Raw genomic sequence first — 18036 nt, forward strand, 5'->3', positions numbered from 1 at the left:
TGTGTGTGTGTATGTATGTATGTATGTATGTATATTGTGTGTGTATATAGACATTCCCTATTTAGTAAAATGAGACCGCAGCTGTGTTTGGTTGAACAAGTAGCGCTGGCATGACTTCATCAATGTAGTGTAATTTGCCTCTCTGTAGGTTTAGCCATAAGGCCACATTCCATGAATTCCTCCTTCCCCTCCTCCTTTTCCTCTGCTGCTCCTTCTCCTCCTTCCGCTAGTGTCTGTGCAGAACTGATGATTTTGGACAGTTTGGAGTTGTTCCAGGCTCTGAAATGTGAATGAGCACGTTCCCACTGTGGCTTATCAGCAGAGAATTAACCCTTTTTGCTTGATGTTTTACAACTACTACCCCTTGCCAGTACTTGACCGCACCCAGACCAAACCTACCCTAATTAAGGTTCAAGATGACTGTATAATTCTTGGTGAAAGGAAGTGGCTCTTTGTTTTTTTAGGACAGTATAAATATAGTGACCTCCTTCTTGCACCAGACAGTAGTGTCCAATTTCTGTTGGCAGTCTGATCCATACCACATTTTCTTTGTCAGTTGATTTTCTTGTTGCAGGCCTTTTTTTTTTTTTTTTTTTTTTTTGCATTCCTCCAGCATTAGTACCACAAGTCAGCCTACGTGGGATGGTTTTAGCATCTCTTAGTTGCTACATCCAGATGATGTCATCTCTCCTTTACTGAATTCATGGGAATGTGTCCAAGAAAAGGACACTCAATAATTTTGTCACTTTACATTTAAAACATTAATTTTCCATTAAAAATTGGTCTTTGTTAAAAGCTGTGCAGTTTTATTTTTTACAGCAAATGACCCACACCCCATCTCTGGCCCCCTTCCCCTATAAGTCAGCTGTGCTCATCTTATCCTGCTGTGTCATAAACAAGTGCAGCTTTACTCTTTTTTTTTTTTTGTATGCCAGTGTTGGTGCACTCTTGGGCCTTTCTGTATTTATGTACATCTTAGTTTGTGTTGACCTCTGGCTAAGTTCCCATGTTTAGTCCTGGAGGGCAGCAGTACAAAACCCGCTTGATTCATTAAAAGCCTGTCCTTGGTGATAATGAAACCTAATGAAATGAAAACTTTTTTTTTCCATTTTTCTATGCCCTTTCCTTTATTTTAGATTTTTCCTTTCCAGAGATTTAATCTAAATAATGGATGGTCCCAGAGCATATTCATAATTCTCAGTCCTTCACTTACACCCTTCCATTTTTCTTCAAATATTTTATTAAAATGGAAGCTTCATTACTAACGCACCCAGATGTAAATGGGACAGAGAGTTGGTGGTGAGCTGCAGGTTCATTTACCATTTGCATCTAGTTGTTAATAGGTAGCTGGTTAATAAAACAGAAACATTAAAAACCATAAATAAAACCGTTTAAGAGTGAACAATCAAAAAGAATGGTTGGAACCATAACAAGCAATTCAAGTTAAATAAAGCACAATAGTATTTCTTAAGCTTTAACTACTTCAGCAGCAATAATTAGATTGTAAAAAACTTTAAAAAACTGAACTTAAACAAAACCCTTCAAGCACTGCGGCCCCCCAGGACTGACCTTGGCAACCCTTGCTGAAGCACTTGTCGTCTTTGAAGAAAGGAGACAGGAGAGCAGAGTAATCTGCACATCCAGCCGAATTCAAAAATGTTTTGTAACCTTGAATTAAAAAAAAATGAGTGTAGCATTTTTCAGTTGCTATTTTGCTTGATTTCTCATTACAACACCTTTTATTGGCTAACTAAAAAGATTATAATATGCAAGCTTTTGAGGCAACTCCGTCCCCTTCTTCAGGCAAGATGCCAGATTCTAAAGTTGAAATCCTGGCTGTTTTGTAAGATTATTAGATGGATAGGCTGAAGACGAAGAGACCCTTTAAAATAAATTTCAGAGACCCAAAATAATTGTACTAATTTACGTTCGTTAGTGTTTTTGACAGCTCAGTTCTCAATGCTTGACTTTGTTTGATATTAGTAATTAAGGAGCCAGCGAGGGGATGTGTTCTTCATGTAGCTTTGCTCATGTGATGAGAACTGGCTTAAGGAGATTGATTCTGATTTTATTCTAATTTGCCACAAGCCAAGGCTGCAGGCCACATTGTTTACTGGATGGTGATTGAGAGAAGTGGTGGTCCACTTAAAAAGAGAGTCCGTACGTTCATGGTGTGTGTGTTGGTCATTCTTCACATTTTTAATAACTATTCTGATTTACTATTGTAATTTTAATCCAGCTGTACTTTAAGCCTTTGGGCCAGCATGCATGCATTTTGGGATTATCGTAATGGATAAGGAGTTAACCTTTTAGAGCACACTAATGACTTGTGACGCAAAGCACAGACACTTTGTCAGTTAGGGCTGTAAAGTACAGGAGTTCACTCAGCACATTGTGATTTTTTTCTTTTTTCTCCCTGACAGCAAACCAGCAGTTGTTAAATGAGTTATACTGAAAGTGTTTGGAAGGGTTTCTTTTAAACTAAAATGTCATGTATTCTCCATATAGAATTTTATTATATTCTGGTTTAATTTTGCTGCTTTTTTCTTTCTTTTAATTTTTTTCTTGCTTGATTTCTACTTCTGCTCATATTTGTTTGCCTTTGGTTTGCTTGGTTGCCTTGTTCTCACTGCTTTTTTTCTTTTTCTGCTTCCCTCCTCCTATTTTCTGCTCATCCTGCCAACTTCAGCCGAGTTATATAAGGGACTTGGTAAGTGCAACTGTCTGTCTAAGTGTGGTTCATTGAGAAAGTAAAGCTGGCACGTGGTGCATGGGTGGGGCTTCAGGGTTGGTGGGCAGAGTAGGATATGTTATGTCCGCTACTCCAGGAACATTCTGATATACGTAATCTAGAAGGCATCTAAAGCCATTCCTCTTCCACTGGGATTGCAGCCATCTCTCCCATTAGAGCTTGCTGTTCAAATTATATTTCACATTATACAGTATGTGCTAAAGGCACTTTATTAAATAAATAATGCATGTTCTGCAAATCAGTTTTTCACCTCCCAAAAGTGTGCACAGCCACAGGTTTGCTGCCAACTTATCAGAGAATGGGGACGGCTTTGCCCTTGCTGCTGCCAGTCCAGTGCCCTCCCCCATTAACTTTGTTGTACCCGGGTACAGCAGAGAAATTAAAAAAGTGAGACAACTTAGTGGTGGTGCTGGCAGTGAAGACGGTGAGAAGCTAGGAATCTGCAGATGTGTACTAAGCAGTGATTGTTCTCGCTTTGCAAATGATGTTGCATGCTTTGACTGCTCCCTTTTGAATGCACATACAGCACGACATACTTATCGTTCTGTAAATGTAACTGTAGTCTTTGAAGGATGGAAAAGCTGGTTAGAACACACAGGTGGGTGTCCTTTCACGCATTAGAACATCCTGCTTCATTTTAGCTTATTAAAGGCTCTGCACAATGAAGAGTTGCAGGCACTGCCTTCACATCACATGCATATCACTGGTTGCTAAGGTAAAGGCAAAAATGTGTCATTTGCACCAGCACTTATATTCACAATCCTTCCATAAGTATCTTTCTGTGGAGTTTAAAAAAAAAAAAAAAACCTTCCTCCTTCACACATTTTTCTTTGCCTCAGATAACTGCTCGCATCCTGGAAGCACACCAGAATGTTGCCCAAATGAGCCTTATTGAAGCGAAGATGAGATTCATCCAAGCCTGGCAGTCATTGCCAGAATTTGGCATTACACATTTCCTTGCCAGGTAAGTACGTGACTCTGGTGATTGTGACAGCTTTTACTAACCTGGGGCCCATGTTGTTTCAGTAATGATATATCTATAGGTGGGGCCTTGCTGTACCATGCAAATAAAAAATCCAGATTTATTTAACAGTGAATTGTTGTACTACCACTTAATTGTTAAGTCCAGATCGTGGCAGTACATTGGTTATTTTTGTATTTGTTTATAGGGAAAGTACGAGTAATGGGTAACAAAGACATCAACTCATCTTGGTCAGACATTAAGTTGGTCTTAAGAATAGAGAAGACAGCCAAGTATCCCAAAATAAGACAAATTCTACACTGCCAAACATATAGATAGATAGAAAATGTGTACTTTATTCTCATTAGCACATCACTAATTGCACTTGGCACATGCTGGTCATAAGCAATGATGGCTGTGTATTGCGTACCTCTGCCATATGCAAGATCCTTACAATGAACAAATTTAAATCATTTCCACAACATGGCTCTAACGCTCACACTGCCTCAAAGGTCTGTGCTTGTCTTGTACCCCTGACACAGTATACAAATGATTTGTTACTCAGAATTACTACTCACAAATGTTGTACTCATTGTAACTCAGTCACTATTATTTCCTTACAATTTTAGACTACAGTATTGGCACAGTTCCAGATGTGTCATTAAATAACATTTAAATGTTGAAAAAGAGCCACAGGCAGGTAATCGAATAGTACATGAATTGCTCCGGCTCACAAAAGGACATTGGAGATGCTACTCATGATTTGGACAGTTGCTCTGCATTTTTCCCTTAATGATGTTTTGTACACCCTGTCAAGGTGATTTTATACCTTGCCACACTAAACATATATATTTTTATAGAGACTTTGAAAATAAGTGGTAGAAAGAACAGAGATATAGATATATACATAGAATATACAGTATATGTACAGTGCATCTGGAAAGTATTCACAGCACATCACTTTTTCCACATTTTATGTTACAGCCTTATTCCAAAATGGACTAAATTAATTTTTTTCCTCAGAATTCTACACACAATACCCCATAATGACAATGTGAAAAAAGTTTACTTGAGGTTTTTGCAAATTTATTAAAAATAAAAAAACTGAGAAATCACATGTACATAAGTATTCACACTCTTTGCTCAATACTTTGTCGATGCACCTTTGACCGCAATTACAGCCTCAAGTCTTTGAATATGATGCCACAAGCTTGGCTCACCTATTCTTGGCCAGTTTCGCTCATTGCTCTTTGCAGCACCTCTCAAGCTCCATCAGGTTGGATGGGTAGCGTCGGTGCACAGCCATTTTAAGATCTCTCCAGAGATGTTCAATCGGATTCAAGTCTGGGCTCTGGTTGGGCCACTCAAGGACATTCACAGTGTTGCCCTGAAACCACTCCTTTGATATCTTGGCTGTGTGCTTAGGGTCATTGTCCTGCTGAAAGATGAACCGTCGCCCCAGTCTGAGGTCAAGAGCGCTCTGGAGAAGGTTTTCATCCAGGATGTCTCTGTACATTGCTGCAGTCATCTTTCCCTTTATCCTGACTAGTCTCCCAGTTCAAGTTGCTGAAAAACATCCCCACAGCATGATGCTTCACTGCAGGGATGGTATTGGCCCGGTGATGAGTGGTGCCTGGTTTCCTCCAAACGTGACGCCTGGCCTTCACACCAAAGAGTTCAATCTTGTCTTATCAGACCAGTGAATTTTGTTTCTCATGGTCTGAGAGTCCTTCAGGTGCCTTTTGGCAAACTCCAGGCGGGCTGCCATGTGCCTTTTATTAAGTACTGGCTTCCGTCTGGCCACTCTACCATACAGGCCTGATTGGTGGATTGCTGCAGAGATGGTTGTCCTTCTGGAAGGTTCTCCTCTCTCCACAGAGGACCTCTGACAGAATGACCATTGGGTTCTTGGTCACCTCCCTGACTGAGACGCTTCTCCCCCGATCGCTCAGTTTAGATGGCCAGCCAGCTCTAGGAAGAGTCCTGGTGGTTTCGAACTTCTTCCACTTATGGATGATGGAGGCCACTGTGCTCATTGGGACCTTCAAAGCAGCAGAATTTTTTCTGTAACCTTCCCCAGATTTGTGCCTCGAGACAATCCTGTCTCAGAGGTCTACAGACGATTCCTTTGACTTCATGCTTGGTTTGTGCTCTGACATGAACTGTCAATTGTGGGACCTTCTATAGACGGGTATGTGCCTTTCCAAATCGTGTCCAATCAGCTGAATTTACCACAGGTGGACTCCAATTAAGCTGCAGAAACATCTCAAGGATCATTAGGGGAAACAGGATGCACCCGAGCTCAATTTTGAGCTTCATGGCAAAGGCTGTGAATACTGATGTACATGTGATTTCTCAGTTTTTTTTATTTTTAATAAATTTCCAAAAACCTCAAACTTTTTTCACGTTGTCATTTTGGTGTGTTGTGTGTAGAATTCTGAGGAATAAAATGAATTTAATCCATTTTGGAATAAGGCTGTAGCATAACAAAATGTGGAAAAAGTGATGCGCTGTGAATGCTTTCCGGATGCTGTATCTATGTATGTATGGCTTTTATTAATTTTACGGTTATGGCTTGCAGTGCATCTGTAAAGTGCTTATGACTTGTTCATTACACACTTTTTCTTATTACCTGTAATGCACATAAATAACCCAGAGAAAATTGTGTGATTAATCCAACAAGTCAGATATACAGTATTAGTCTTTAATACATTTTTCTTTTTCCTAGCTACGCTACTTTTTGCTGCTAGATCCTATAATTTCCCATCCCCATCTCAGTTTTACATAAATTTAAGCACTTGAAGTCTTTACATGTTTTACAGGTAAAATAGCCACATGAACTAAATGGCTAATTATAATTGTAAAGTTATTTCCTGCTAATTATAATTTAGAAGATTAGTTATTCAAAACAACTTATAAAAATCTGCAAAATGACCTTGAGTATTTTGAGTATGGAGTCAAAATGTTTAACTGCAGCCAGTGTGTTTTTTTTGTTTTTTTTTTGTTTTTTTGTGCTTTAATTCTATGCCCTGAGGAAAACTAGTAACTAAGAAAAAAATGCAGATGGTTGGTGCTAAAGGGTGTGGGACCTCACTTGATACTTGTAATGTGAGATGCCCCATGTTGAGTGCCATCGGTGGGAGCAGGTGGTCAAGAAGTAACATAGGTGTGGACTGCATTTCAAAATTCAAGTATGCTAAGGATGCTAAAATGAGAAGCGCTTTACATTAAAAAGGCTGTTTGAGATGTTGATTTTTAAAGTCATTATAATGAGAAGAGAATTCAGAGTTATAGCAGTTACTTTATCTGCAATGAGAAACAATGGCCGCTCTTTGATTGCTCTCATTTTTGCTTAACAGTTCTAGTATAAAATAGTAAGGCAAGAATCTTAAGTTCAAAATGCGACCAGGAAGAGAATAGTAGTTCAGGGTACTAGAAAAATATTTAAAAATCTGTTCTTAGTACCTCTGTTGGTCCAATATAAGAGCAGTATGGTAGAAAAAAATCTATCCTAAAATTTGTTATAAAGTAGTATATTTAATAAGCAAAACGGTTCTGATGATGATGATCATCAAGAAACCTGTTACATACCTCCTAGCATGTCTGGAGTAACACTGTGCAGAAATTAGTACAAAGTTAAACTATTGTTCATTTTAAATGTTTTAAAAATTGTAAAATTCAACCTAACATCCCTCATGTACAGTTTTGTTTTTTGTTTTTTTTTTTGTTTGTTTTTTTTAAACTATCTTTGTATCTTCTTCCACCATACTTAGTTTGCTGCCATCATCATTGGATATTTTATACTCTTTATTCTCTATATTAGTGGTTTCCAAACTCAGTCCTGGGGACCCCCTGTGGCTTCAGTTTTCTGTTACAATAGAATTCACAACAAGTGATGATAATTGGGCTCTTTTGATTGGCTGGTCTTTTTTTTCTCTTCTTTTATTATGCCTCCAGAAAAGCATAGCAGAATCTTCTTCTTCTTCCTCTTCCTTTTCTTTCGGCTGTTCCTGTTTAGGGGTTGCCACAGTGGATCATCTTTTTCAATATCTTCCTGTCCTCATCATCTTGCTCTGTTACACCCATCACCTGCATGTCCTCTCTCACCACATCCATAAATTTTCTCTTATGCCTTCCTCTTCATTTAAAAAAATGTTATATGTGGATAATGTATTAACACACTTACTTTTGTAATTTCTTTATTGACACCAAAACACAGAAACTGGGAAATAACAGTTCACTTCATTAATCTAGGAGTCCGATTAAAAAATGGAAGTTGGTTGGAACTAAAACCTGCAGCCCCCAAGGGTCCACAGGACTGAGTTTGGGAAGCAGTGGTCTGTATTTTAGTAACTGGTCAGTTTGTCAAGTTTAGTTTAGTGTATGTGTTTCTGGTTTGCTTTGCTCAGTGATATGTCAGAAGACGAGAAGTTTGAAGTGTTTGCAGTTGGCTTAGATTCAGGAGACAAGTTGGGATTTGTGGAAGGGGTGTTGGAGAGAGCAAATCTCCATATTTATTTAACGTTTAGTTTGAGGTATCCGTGGTTTCAGGGCTTACCATTTGGCATGGTTTAATATCTGAAAACTAAGCAGCCTAAAAAGGCAACATTTTCCTCTTTTATCAAGGAAAATTAATGCTTAAATACAAAAACTCAGTTACTCCTCTTGATAACTGAACAGGTCATTAGGTTGTGTAAGTTGTAACATTAAAAGCCTTAAGCATGAATTCAAATGCAAAAGTGATATTGCACGTTAGTGCAGTAAATCACAAATAGCCTACTTGCAGGGGGTCAATTTAAACACTAAGAATCAGTCTAAGCTGCAGAGAGATTGCATTAGCCAAGTGACTTCACTCCAGTAATAAGATGAACAGAAGAGCTAGAATTGATTTATAAACCAACCCCATTTGTAACTACTAAAATAATCTCTTAATCTGGAGGCAACTATATTGAAGTGGCCAAGAGAATGAATACAGTATTTCCAAAAAGAAAATTGCACATGTATAGACCAGTTTCATTACCAAATAGTGGTTTCAGGATTTTGACAAAGTTACTAGCAAAAAGGACTAGAATATGTCCTTCCATCAATAATTTAGTAAGATCAGATAGATTTGTTGAAGGAAGGCAAATACTATGAAGTCTTTGATGACGGGTCAATGTAAATGTATTCTTCTGTAGCCATTCACCTGCTGTGTAATTGTGTAATATAGAAGAAGCTTTTGCTTGAATAAAATAGGGAGATCAGGTTACTGCATTATGTAAATCTGACATCCTGTCAGCAAGAATTAAAATTCTATGCCTATACACCAAAAACATCAGTTTGCATGAATGAAACCAGACAGGGTGCCCACTGTCAATGTGTTCATAGGAAATCAGATTGTAATCTTTTATCAGGTCTTCTGTCTCTCAATAATTCAGCTATTTTGAAATTACAATTATAAAACATATGAATGTCTTGACCGTTAGAAAAAAATCATGATAAGAGCAGGCCATTCAGCCCAACAAGCTTGTCCATCCAATTCACCTGGATTGTCCAAAATAACATCAAATTGAGATTTGAAGGTCCCTAAAGTCCTACTCTCTACCACACTACTAAGTTATTTATTTCATTTGTCTGTGCAAAATCTGCCTTCAACAACTTTGTGACAATGGCTCCATGTTTTATTGTTTTTTTCTTTTTAAACTAACAACTGAGATGCACTGTACCAATCTACTATCTACTTCAATCTCTCATCATAGCTCATACCTCTTAGTCCTAGACTCCACCACATCTTTGTTCTCTGGATTTTTTTGTAGACTTGCTTTATTTTTTGTAATTTGGAGACCAAAGGTGGTCTACCTAGTGCTTTATATAATTTAAGTGTAATCTCTCTTGATTTATACTCTGAACATTTTGATTATATACAGTAGCCTAAAATCCTAGTAGCCTTTTTGATAATTTCTGTACACTGTCTGGATGTAGACAAACCTCCCAATGTATATTCAAATCTAACATTTTTACTTGTGTAATTTACTTGCATTAATTTAATCTGCCAAAGCTTGTATTTTGTCCAAGTTGTAGTTTAGCTGATTCTACATGATTAGATTAGATTCAACTTTCTTGTCATTATACAGATGCAACGAAATGCAGTTTAGCATCTAACCAGAAAGTGCAAATAGTAGACTAAGGTGCAACATGCAAGCGAGAACATACATCTGTTTGATATTTGAATTTAAAGGTAGTAGTATATAGAAGGAATAAGTATATAGATGTGAATACTGATCAGTAGTATAGATACATGGTATGAATAAATATAGATATATGAAATTTTTGAGATATAGAATAGATATATATAAACAGGTGAAAATATACATAGAGTACAGTCAGCAGTTATTAAGAAAGGTCAGCTATTGAGTGGTAAGGATTGAGAGTTTAGAATGGTGATCTTACAAAAGAAACTGTTCCTGAGCCTGCTGGTGCGGGACAGATGGTTCCCGTTGTGCCTCCCTTATGGGAGGACGGTAGACAGCCCATGGTTGGGGTGTGAGGCACCCTTGATGGTGTGAGCCTGTCGCAGACACCATGTATACTGCAGATCAGCAACAGTCAGCATCTGGATGCCAATGATGTGCTGGGCAGTTTTCACCACCTGTTGCAAGGCCTTCCTGTCAGCTACAGAGCAGTTGACATACCACACCGTAATGCAGTTTGTCAGTATGCTCTCAACAGTGCCGCGGTAACACAGAATCTGAGGAGACAGGCAGGCATTCTTTTTAGCCTTCTCACAAAGTAAAGTCGTCGTTGCGCTTTTTTAACTCTAAATGTGTGTGCAATTTGCTAGTCTCTGTTCTATAGGAATTTTCGCAGTGTGCAAAGATATGTGCCAAGGGTTTATATTTGTACTCCCTAACTTCCTTAAGCTCCCAAGGACATGCTATCTGGTCCTTGTGACTTGTTAGCTTTCTCCATGTATAATTTCCAAGTCACTAAGTACCTCTGTAGCAGTCCGTTACTTTTCGGAGGTTATTGCATTTTATTTAAGTTTATATGTGTGAATAAGTCAAGTCCAAAGCATTTTCATTGTTTATATATTCTAGCTTTCTTTTACTGTTGACCTTCTTTTTACTGCTAAAATTGTGAATGAATCTCTTTGGATCATCTTTTGGTTTTTTGCAGTATTTCTCTTATACTGTCTTTAGGCTTCCTCATGTCCTTTTTAGCCATTGCTTGCATAAGCTCTACAGTTAGCTCTGGGATTACTAGTCTTGTATGCCTTATACAGCTGTTTTTCCTTTGTAACTTTTTATTTTTGCTTCTTATTGCTCCTTAAAACTTTAGTTTTCTTAAATTTCTTACTGCTTCTAAATTTTGGGTGACCATGTCCTGTATTACATGTAAAATGCATTTAATCCTGCCCCACATCTCCTCAGCCAGCCCAACACTTAAAAGCTCATTGCAATTTATCTTTCTTAGGCTTTGACACATCTGTTCAAAATTTGCCCTACCAAAGTGTTTTTTTTTTTATTTATTATATATGCACTATGAAATCTTCTGTCCACTGGATCATAATGCTCCAATCACCTTTACCCATTTAATTCTTTCCTGATTATTACAAAATGCTAAATCCCACAATCATTGATTACACTCTTGCTGTTTGTAAAGCTAGCCCTGTTATTATTTGGTTAAAGTCTCCATGACTAGAGTATTCCTTACTATACTTGCCTTTTTATTGTCATTAAAAAGATGTACTACTACTACTGTTTGTATTAGGGGGTCTGTAGCTCATTCCTGATATGAGGTCTTGACCCCTAATGCTGTCTTGTTGAATCCAAACATCCTCACTAAGCTGTGGTTCACAATCTAATTGAAGAAGCTTTGTATTTGAAGTCTTTATTGTATAAACCGGAACTGTTTTGTCTGTCTTTTGTAAGTAATGTGTACCCATCAGTGATACCACTGCTCATCTCTATTGTTTTGCCAGGTTTCAGTTGTTCCTAATTTTTCAAAGTTCTGTGCAGCTACATATAATTTTAACTCATTGATTTAGCATTAAGCCAAACAATATTTAACATTACTTATTCTACTATGGCACTTTAACCTTAGGCTGGAAATTAAGTTTCCTTTTGTTTTTGGTTGTCCCTTCATATGATGTCCTAAACTCCTTGCCCCTTCAGTCCTCCGCTAACCTTCTCATAGGTCTCCCCAGTACATTGGTACCCCTTCTGTTCAAATGTTCTCTGTCACAGCAGAACAAATCCCATCTGTTGCAAAAAGAGTCCCAATTCCCCATAAACAGATACCTGCTAATCTGTTTACACCAAGATTTATGGTAAAGTTATTGTAACCTGTTTGAAACTATTACTTATGGGTATTTATTATTCATTTTTTCCCTTTACAATAACAGGGACTGTTTTTATGGATAAAATAATCATTCTGCCCAAAATGATGTTCTTGTTCAGAGTATTTCTATATGTAATAAATCTTTAGACACAATTGTACCAATGTTTGTTTGGAGTGCAAAAAGGCTGCAATTTGAAATGGTCCATTTTACAAAGATATAAATTACAGTGAGGTACAGCATCACCTAAATGCTCATCATACTACTATGTTGGAAATTGTGGGCTTGGCAGGAAGCTGAAAGAAATGAAATTGTAGTGGCTTGGTTTGATTTACAAAGACGGTCCTGTTCCATCTCCTCTTTATATGCACCTTCTACTTCTACTTGTAACTTTAGTTAGCTTGGCAGGAATCTAGTGGTTCAAGACTCGGCTCCAGATTATAGAAGACGCTTTATAACCTAAATGTCTGTGCATGGTAAGCAACTTTTGAAACCGTTCTTAACCTAGAAATTCATGACAGATTCTTGGCATTGAGACCCTTACAGATTATTATATTGATAATAAGCTTGTACCCATGTTAAAAAAAAAAAAAAAAATGTATTGAAGCACTAAAATCTCTTGAAATGTTATGATTTAATAATGCTCATGCTTTAACTTCACTTAAACCACAAAATAGCCTAAGAGAGTGTTGCTGTCCTGGTAGCTCTTCAGAAGTGACTTTTAAGTATTACTCTTGCCAGTTACACACAATAAGAAACTGGAGCACAATATGAATTAATCTGTTGCAGAATAGGATTGGTACAACAAGGTGTCCAGTTTGAAAAAAGATGTTAAAAATATGCGTGTGTCCAGTTGCTCAGATACTGTGGATCTGAGAGATGCGTTTTGTGCATCATGTTAGTGTCACTGCAGTGCACATTACAGCACCTCTTAATCTTAATTGTGAGTGTGTCCCTTTAATCAACTGGCATCTGCAACCTGCTTTTACATACTAATTGCATTTCCCAGGTTCCAGGGTGGAAAGCGAGAGGAGCTCATTGGCATAACATACAATAGACTTATTCGCATGGATGCCAGCACTGGAGATGCTATTAAGACCTGGAGATTCAGCAACATGAAGCAGTGGAATGTCAACTGGGAGATTAAAATGGTATGCTGCTTTTTATTTGCTCAGATAAGCTTTTAATAGTAACTTGTGTACAAATTCCATTAGCATCATTTTTTAGACCCAATTTCCTAGGGACTGCCCCAAAACAGCTGATTCGTCTGACACCCCATACTATACAGAACAGGGGGTCACATAACTGGTTAAATGTAAGAGTGATGGCTTTGAGTTTTACCTTGGACTGTTAGAAAAAGTGATGTCCATCTGCACTTCCTGAAGAGACTGACTGTTGTGACTTTTTGGTATTTTTGCTTCTCAAAATTAGAGAATAGACACACACCCTGTAGATCTATAATATAAAAGAAGGAGAAAATGTCTGTTTGGCCTGCAAAATTTCCAAAAATCATTAAATTTCAGTTAAGTAACACTTTCTGCCTAAAAATCCTATTTTATGTCTGCATTAGTTATATGTGCCACCATACATGCATACCAGGAGCTAACTAACAATCATGCAGCCTTTAAGTCCTACAGTTAGAGGTTTCTGAACTTAATGACAAAAATTAGTCACCATAAACGAGCAACATCAAAATGTAAACGGATTCCATAGGACCACCTTACTAACAACAGCTTGAGGTAATCCTGTCCTTAGTGAGCTAATCGTATTCCTGCTTAAATATATAAGACGTACAAAGATACACCCATTCAACCTGTCTGGGCATTTTCTGCCATTCTCCTCTGTAGATCCTCTCAAGCTCTGTCAGTGGAGACTATTCTTCAGGTCTCTCCAGAGATGTCCAACTGGGTTCAGGTCCAAGCTCTGGCTGGACCACACAAGGACATTCAGAGTTGTTTTTTGCTTTGTGTTTAGGGTCACTGTCCTGTTGGAAGGTTGAAGGTTTTGCCCAATCTGGGGTCCAGAGTGCTCCAAAGCAGGCTTTCATTGAGGATATCTCTGTACTTTACTCACTTTAGCTTGCATGCTTCACAGTTGGAGTCTTGTACAGGTTTCATCAGCCCAGTCTGAAAGTCCTTTTGGTGCCTTTTTGAAAGTTTATCCCACGTCCACACTGGTCTTCTGGAGATCTGTCAGTGATATTTGGGTTCTCAGTCAGCTTTTACCAAGGCCTCTGCATTGATTACAAGCACATCGCTGATGAATTTAATTGTTAAGGGTAACTTTTGTTCTTTTTTTTTTTTTTTTCTTCTTCCCCTGCCTAGGTGACTGTGGAGTTTGCTGATGAGCCCAGCCTTTCGTTTATCTGCACTGAAGTGGACTGCAAGGTGGTCCATGAATTCATTGGAGGCTACATCTTTCTTTCAACTCGGGCCAAGGACCAGAATGAGAGTCTAGATGAGGAGATGTTCTATAAGCTTACCAGTGGCTGGATCTGATTCCAGGGGGGCTGAGAGGCTATGGCAAGAGTTCTTGTATGGTCACACATATGTACGTATATATACACACACACACACACACACACTCTCTCACACTCTCTAGCACTCCAATGCCAAGCCTGCTTTCTTTTTCCTCAACTTATCTGAATCCTGAGACCATGGTGTGGAGTAGTACTATGTAAAGAAGCTCCTTTCCCACCCCATTTACCAAAAAAGGAAAAATAAACTCTTGACAGGTGAAATGACCCCCCTCACAGTCGTGGTCACCTGCAGTGAACAACTTTACAAATCCCTGGACCTGCCTATGCTCTGGTAGCACTGAAGCAGAAAGATCTCACTCAGGCACAAACAGTGGCTTTCTTGCTTTGAACCATTTTACAGACGTTGTTTACTGAAGTGTGGGGTGATGCTCGGCTGGACAGATCAATTCAGGAGAGCTTCTTTCTTTAAAGAGATACACATGCATAGACACTTGGACTTTTAAATCTGATTATCATGAGAAAGTGAGACATATTGTGCATTTGATACAATATATTGACTGATCTGATGCCTTTGGCTACACCATTGGTGGCATGTGAGGTGCCTGTTTGCTTGAAGAGCTATGAGGGAAGACGCTCCTTCCTTCCTGGACTGCAATTCTGAAACATTAAGGGGGTGTTCTTAGTGGGCCGGATTAAAATCGTGACTTTTCTGCAAGCTAATGCTACTCAAATGAAGGAATTTAGCATATGTCATTTTTTTACTTTCTTTTTTTTTGCGTGCACACTAACACAAGCACTTCACAGTAGTGGTGGTATTGTTGCCAGAAAGTCTGCATGGATGCTTTGGAACACATGCCCACGGGAGTTTGCCAGGACTGCCGAAGTCTTGTGTGGAATGCAGCAGATGTGCAGGATACCCTCGTAGGGTTATCAAGTTCCTCGCCTCTTTGGAGTTTGTTGGATATTGAGACTCTTGTTGATTGCTTCATTTATAGTACGTCAGTCTGTGTGAGGCAGTCGGTTCTCTTTTGCAGCTGGACGTGTGTTAACTTTGTGCTTGGTGACCATTGTAAGTCTTCACAGCCCTGCTAGACTTGTGTCTCACTCCATGGAGAGTAACCACCTCTGTGCGATTTCCACGCAGCAGTATTGAGGGCCAAGGGGGGAGTCACAAGTAGCACGTTTTGGGGATTTTTGTCTTGATTTATACCTGCTAAATTATTGTGAAGCCCCTTAATTTTGGCAGAGCGAGGACCCTGCGTATTGTGATTTTACCTCTTGATAATCTAATCTCACTGCTCAGCATCCAAAGCTTTGCAAGGCAACAGCTACGTCTGATTGGCTACAGCCTTAGAAATGCGGCGTATGATTGGCTAACCTTTCAGTTCAATCTTCCAATGTGCCATTTTGCCTGCTTTTCAACTTGTGGATTCAAGCATTGAAATAAATAAATAAGTGAGTGAGTGGGTTCAACTTTTGTTGCCAGGCTGTCAACAGCAGAGGCACTGGCATACCGATTGGTGGCACCCAGTCCCAAACTGAATTACTTTGGTCAGATTGCATAACTGTAGAGAACAGTACAATCCACGTGATGACACCGTGTCGGTTTTTCCCAACTTGTAAAGTACATGACTACAACTTCAGTGAATCCGTCGTCCACTGTGTCCGTGTGATTTGCACTGTGAAGGATTAGTGGTAGTCGTGTACTCTGAACATCTCCTCACTCCCGTCGGCAGCGCTAAAGAATAGATTTTCTAATTTAAATTTATCTCGAGTGTGAGTTTTCAATTTCTTTAACACTAAAACTGTGACATTTTCCTTTGGCCCGGGCCCACCAATTTTAAATGTAGGATTTTTCCATGTGTTTTTTTAGCAGACATCTCTATGCCTCCCTGCCTTCCTTAGCCCCTCGTTTTTGGGTGTCGATTGGCTCAAGTTGTCCCACCGGCCAGCATTTGTCGTGCGCCACATAGTATTACTTAGTGCTGCTCTTATTACACACCAGCGTTAGACAGTTGTGAACATGCATACGCAATCAGGTTTTTAATTTCTCTATTATTTTTGATATTGTATGAAGGAACACTACATGAAGCAAGTTTTTATGTATCTAATGTAAAAAATACATGTTTTATATAATTGTACAGTTTTTGAAATATATAGAATAATGGCTGAAGTTACCTGCACCTCTACAAGAATACGGTATGTGAAGTTTTTAATATTCAGTAGTCTGGTTTCTGCCCGCAGTTAGGTGGCTTATTTTAACAAAGTATTCGGGAGAATGAAAGCATTAGAGGCTGTTTAACCTGGAGAGGCGACGGGCCGCCAACTTGACGAAAACCAACTAGCTTAGCAGCTCATTTATAGCCCCATAGTTTTAGGCCACGAGTACTGACTCTTTATAGACTGTAAAAAAAAATGCATTTATTTTAAAATAAATAAAGATTTCTTTATTTAAGGGATGTGTGTGTGTAGGTTTTTGTTTAACCGAGGAGGCAGTGGGAGTTTCTTGTCGAGGGTGGTGCATTGGCACTGCTGACTTGGCTCAGGAGCCGGCTTGCACTTTTGGCCTGGTCACTCTGTCGAGTTTGTTTGTTCTGTGTGTGTGACATGTGAAGGAAAACTGGGGACTTGTAAGTGACCTGAAGTGACGTGACTCTGTGTGTACATTTGTGTGTAAAACAGTAGTTTGGTGCCCTAGTCACAGCTGGTCCTGCCATGTTTCAGATGCTGCACAGGTAGGCTTCATCTCCTTGAAGTTCTTTATTGGAAAAGGCCGTTACAAGTGGGCCACGTTTTAAACGTGAAATTGCTAATACAGCGACTCCTTACAACTCTGTGTTTCCGAAGTACTGCAAGGGGACTCGGACAGTGGCAGTCTAAAGCAGTATGTCCACTCTGCTCAGGGAAATGGGCACACAAAGAAAGCTGCCTAGGGTGTAGAGTCTGCTACGTCTGGCACTCGAGTGCCCTGCAGCTTTTTGTGCTCTCCAAATCTTGTGTTGGCCACAGTGCGTCCAGGCGCTAATCCCTCCTTTCAGGAGTCCATCTGAATGAGGACGTTACTTGGGCATTTCCAATGAATACCAAGATATCAGAAGTGATGATTGCACAGGCCCTCCATTTGAACTGCTAGCTCAGCTGTTCCTTGTCCAACAGCATGATGGGTAGACTTGACCGTCCACTTTCAAAGTGCAGTCCATCCCAGGGGTTTCTGGGTTTTCAATTCCGTTACACACTGTTCAGCAGAGGGTACACGTCATGACACCCACGGCCATCCTTAGCTAAAAGAGTTAGGAGCTGGTCTTGGCAGGAAACCTGCTGGCTGCAGTGGGGTCCCAGTCCAGGTGGTTCATCGTGTGGTGGGTGTGACATGCTGCCAACCTCTCTGGTGGTCCTCCCCTCTCTAACCTGCATCTCACAGAGGCCAGTAGATAGAAAAGGTGAAGCCGTTACCATTGAAAGAAATCGATGAAGTTTAGAATTTCATCTGACGAGGACCCCTGTGATCGCACGTCAAACCAAAGGGA

At 39.3% G+C, this 18036-nt stretch overlaps 1 protein-coding gene across 4 annotated transcripts in view; it reads left to right on the forward strand.

Annotated features, from left to right (window-relative positions):
- Positions 1 to 16835, forward strand: part of fermt2 (fermitin family member 2) — a 117941-nt gene extending 101106 nt beyond the window's left edge. For 2 of the 4 annotated variants that reach the window (XM_039741592.1, XM_039741594.1), the window contains 4 exons: positions 2690 to 2710; positions 3592 to 3716; positions 13040 to 13181; positions 14355 to 16835. In XM_039741592.1, the coding sequence (XP_039597526.1) occupies positions 2690 to 2710; positions 3592 to 3716; positions 13040 to 13181; positions 14355 to 14528 (462 nt within the window). In that variant the 3' untranslated portion in view covers positions 14529 to 16835. The remainder of the gene's footprint in view (positions 1 to 2689; positions 2711 to 3591; positions 3717 to 13039; positions 13182 to 14354) is intronic. The other 2 variants (XM_039741593.1, XM_039741595.1) reach the window with 1 other exon arrangement.
- Positions 16836 to 18036: the final 1201 nt, after the last annotated feature.

This window comes from Polypterus senegalus, chromosome 18 (assembly GCF_016835505.1).
Source record: "Polypterus senegalus isolate Bchr_013 chromosome 18, ASM1683550v1, whole genome shotgun sequence".
Taxonomy (NCBI): Eukaryota; Metazoa; Chordata; class Cladistia; order Polypteriformes; family Polypteridae; genus Polypterus; species Polypterus senegalus.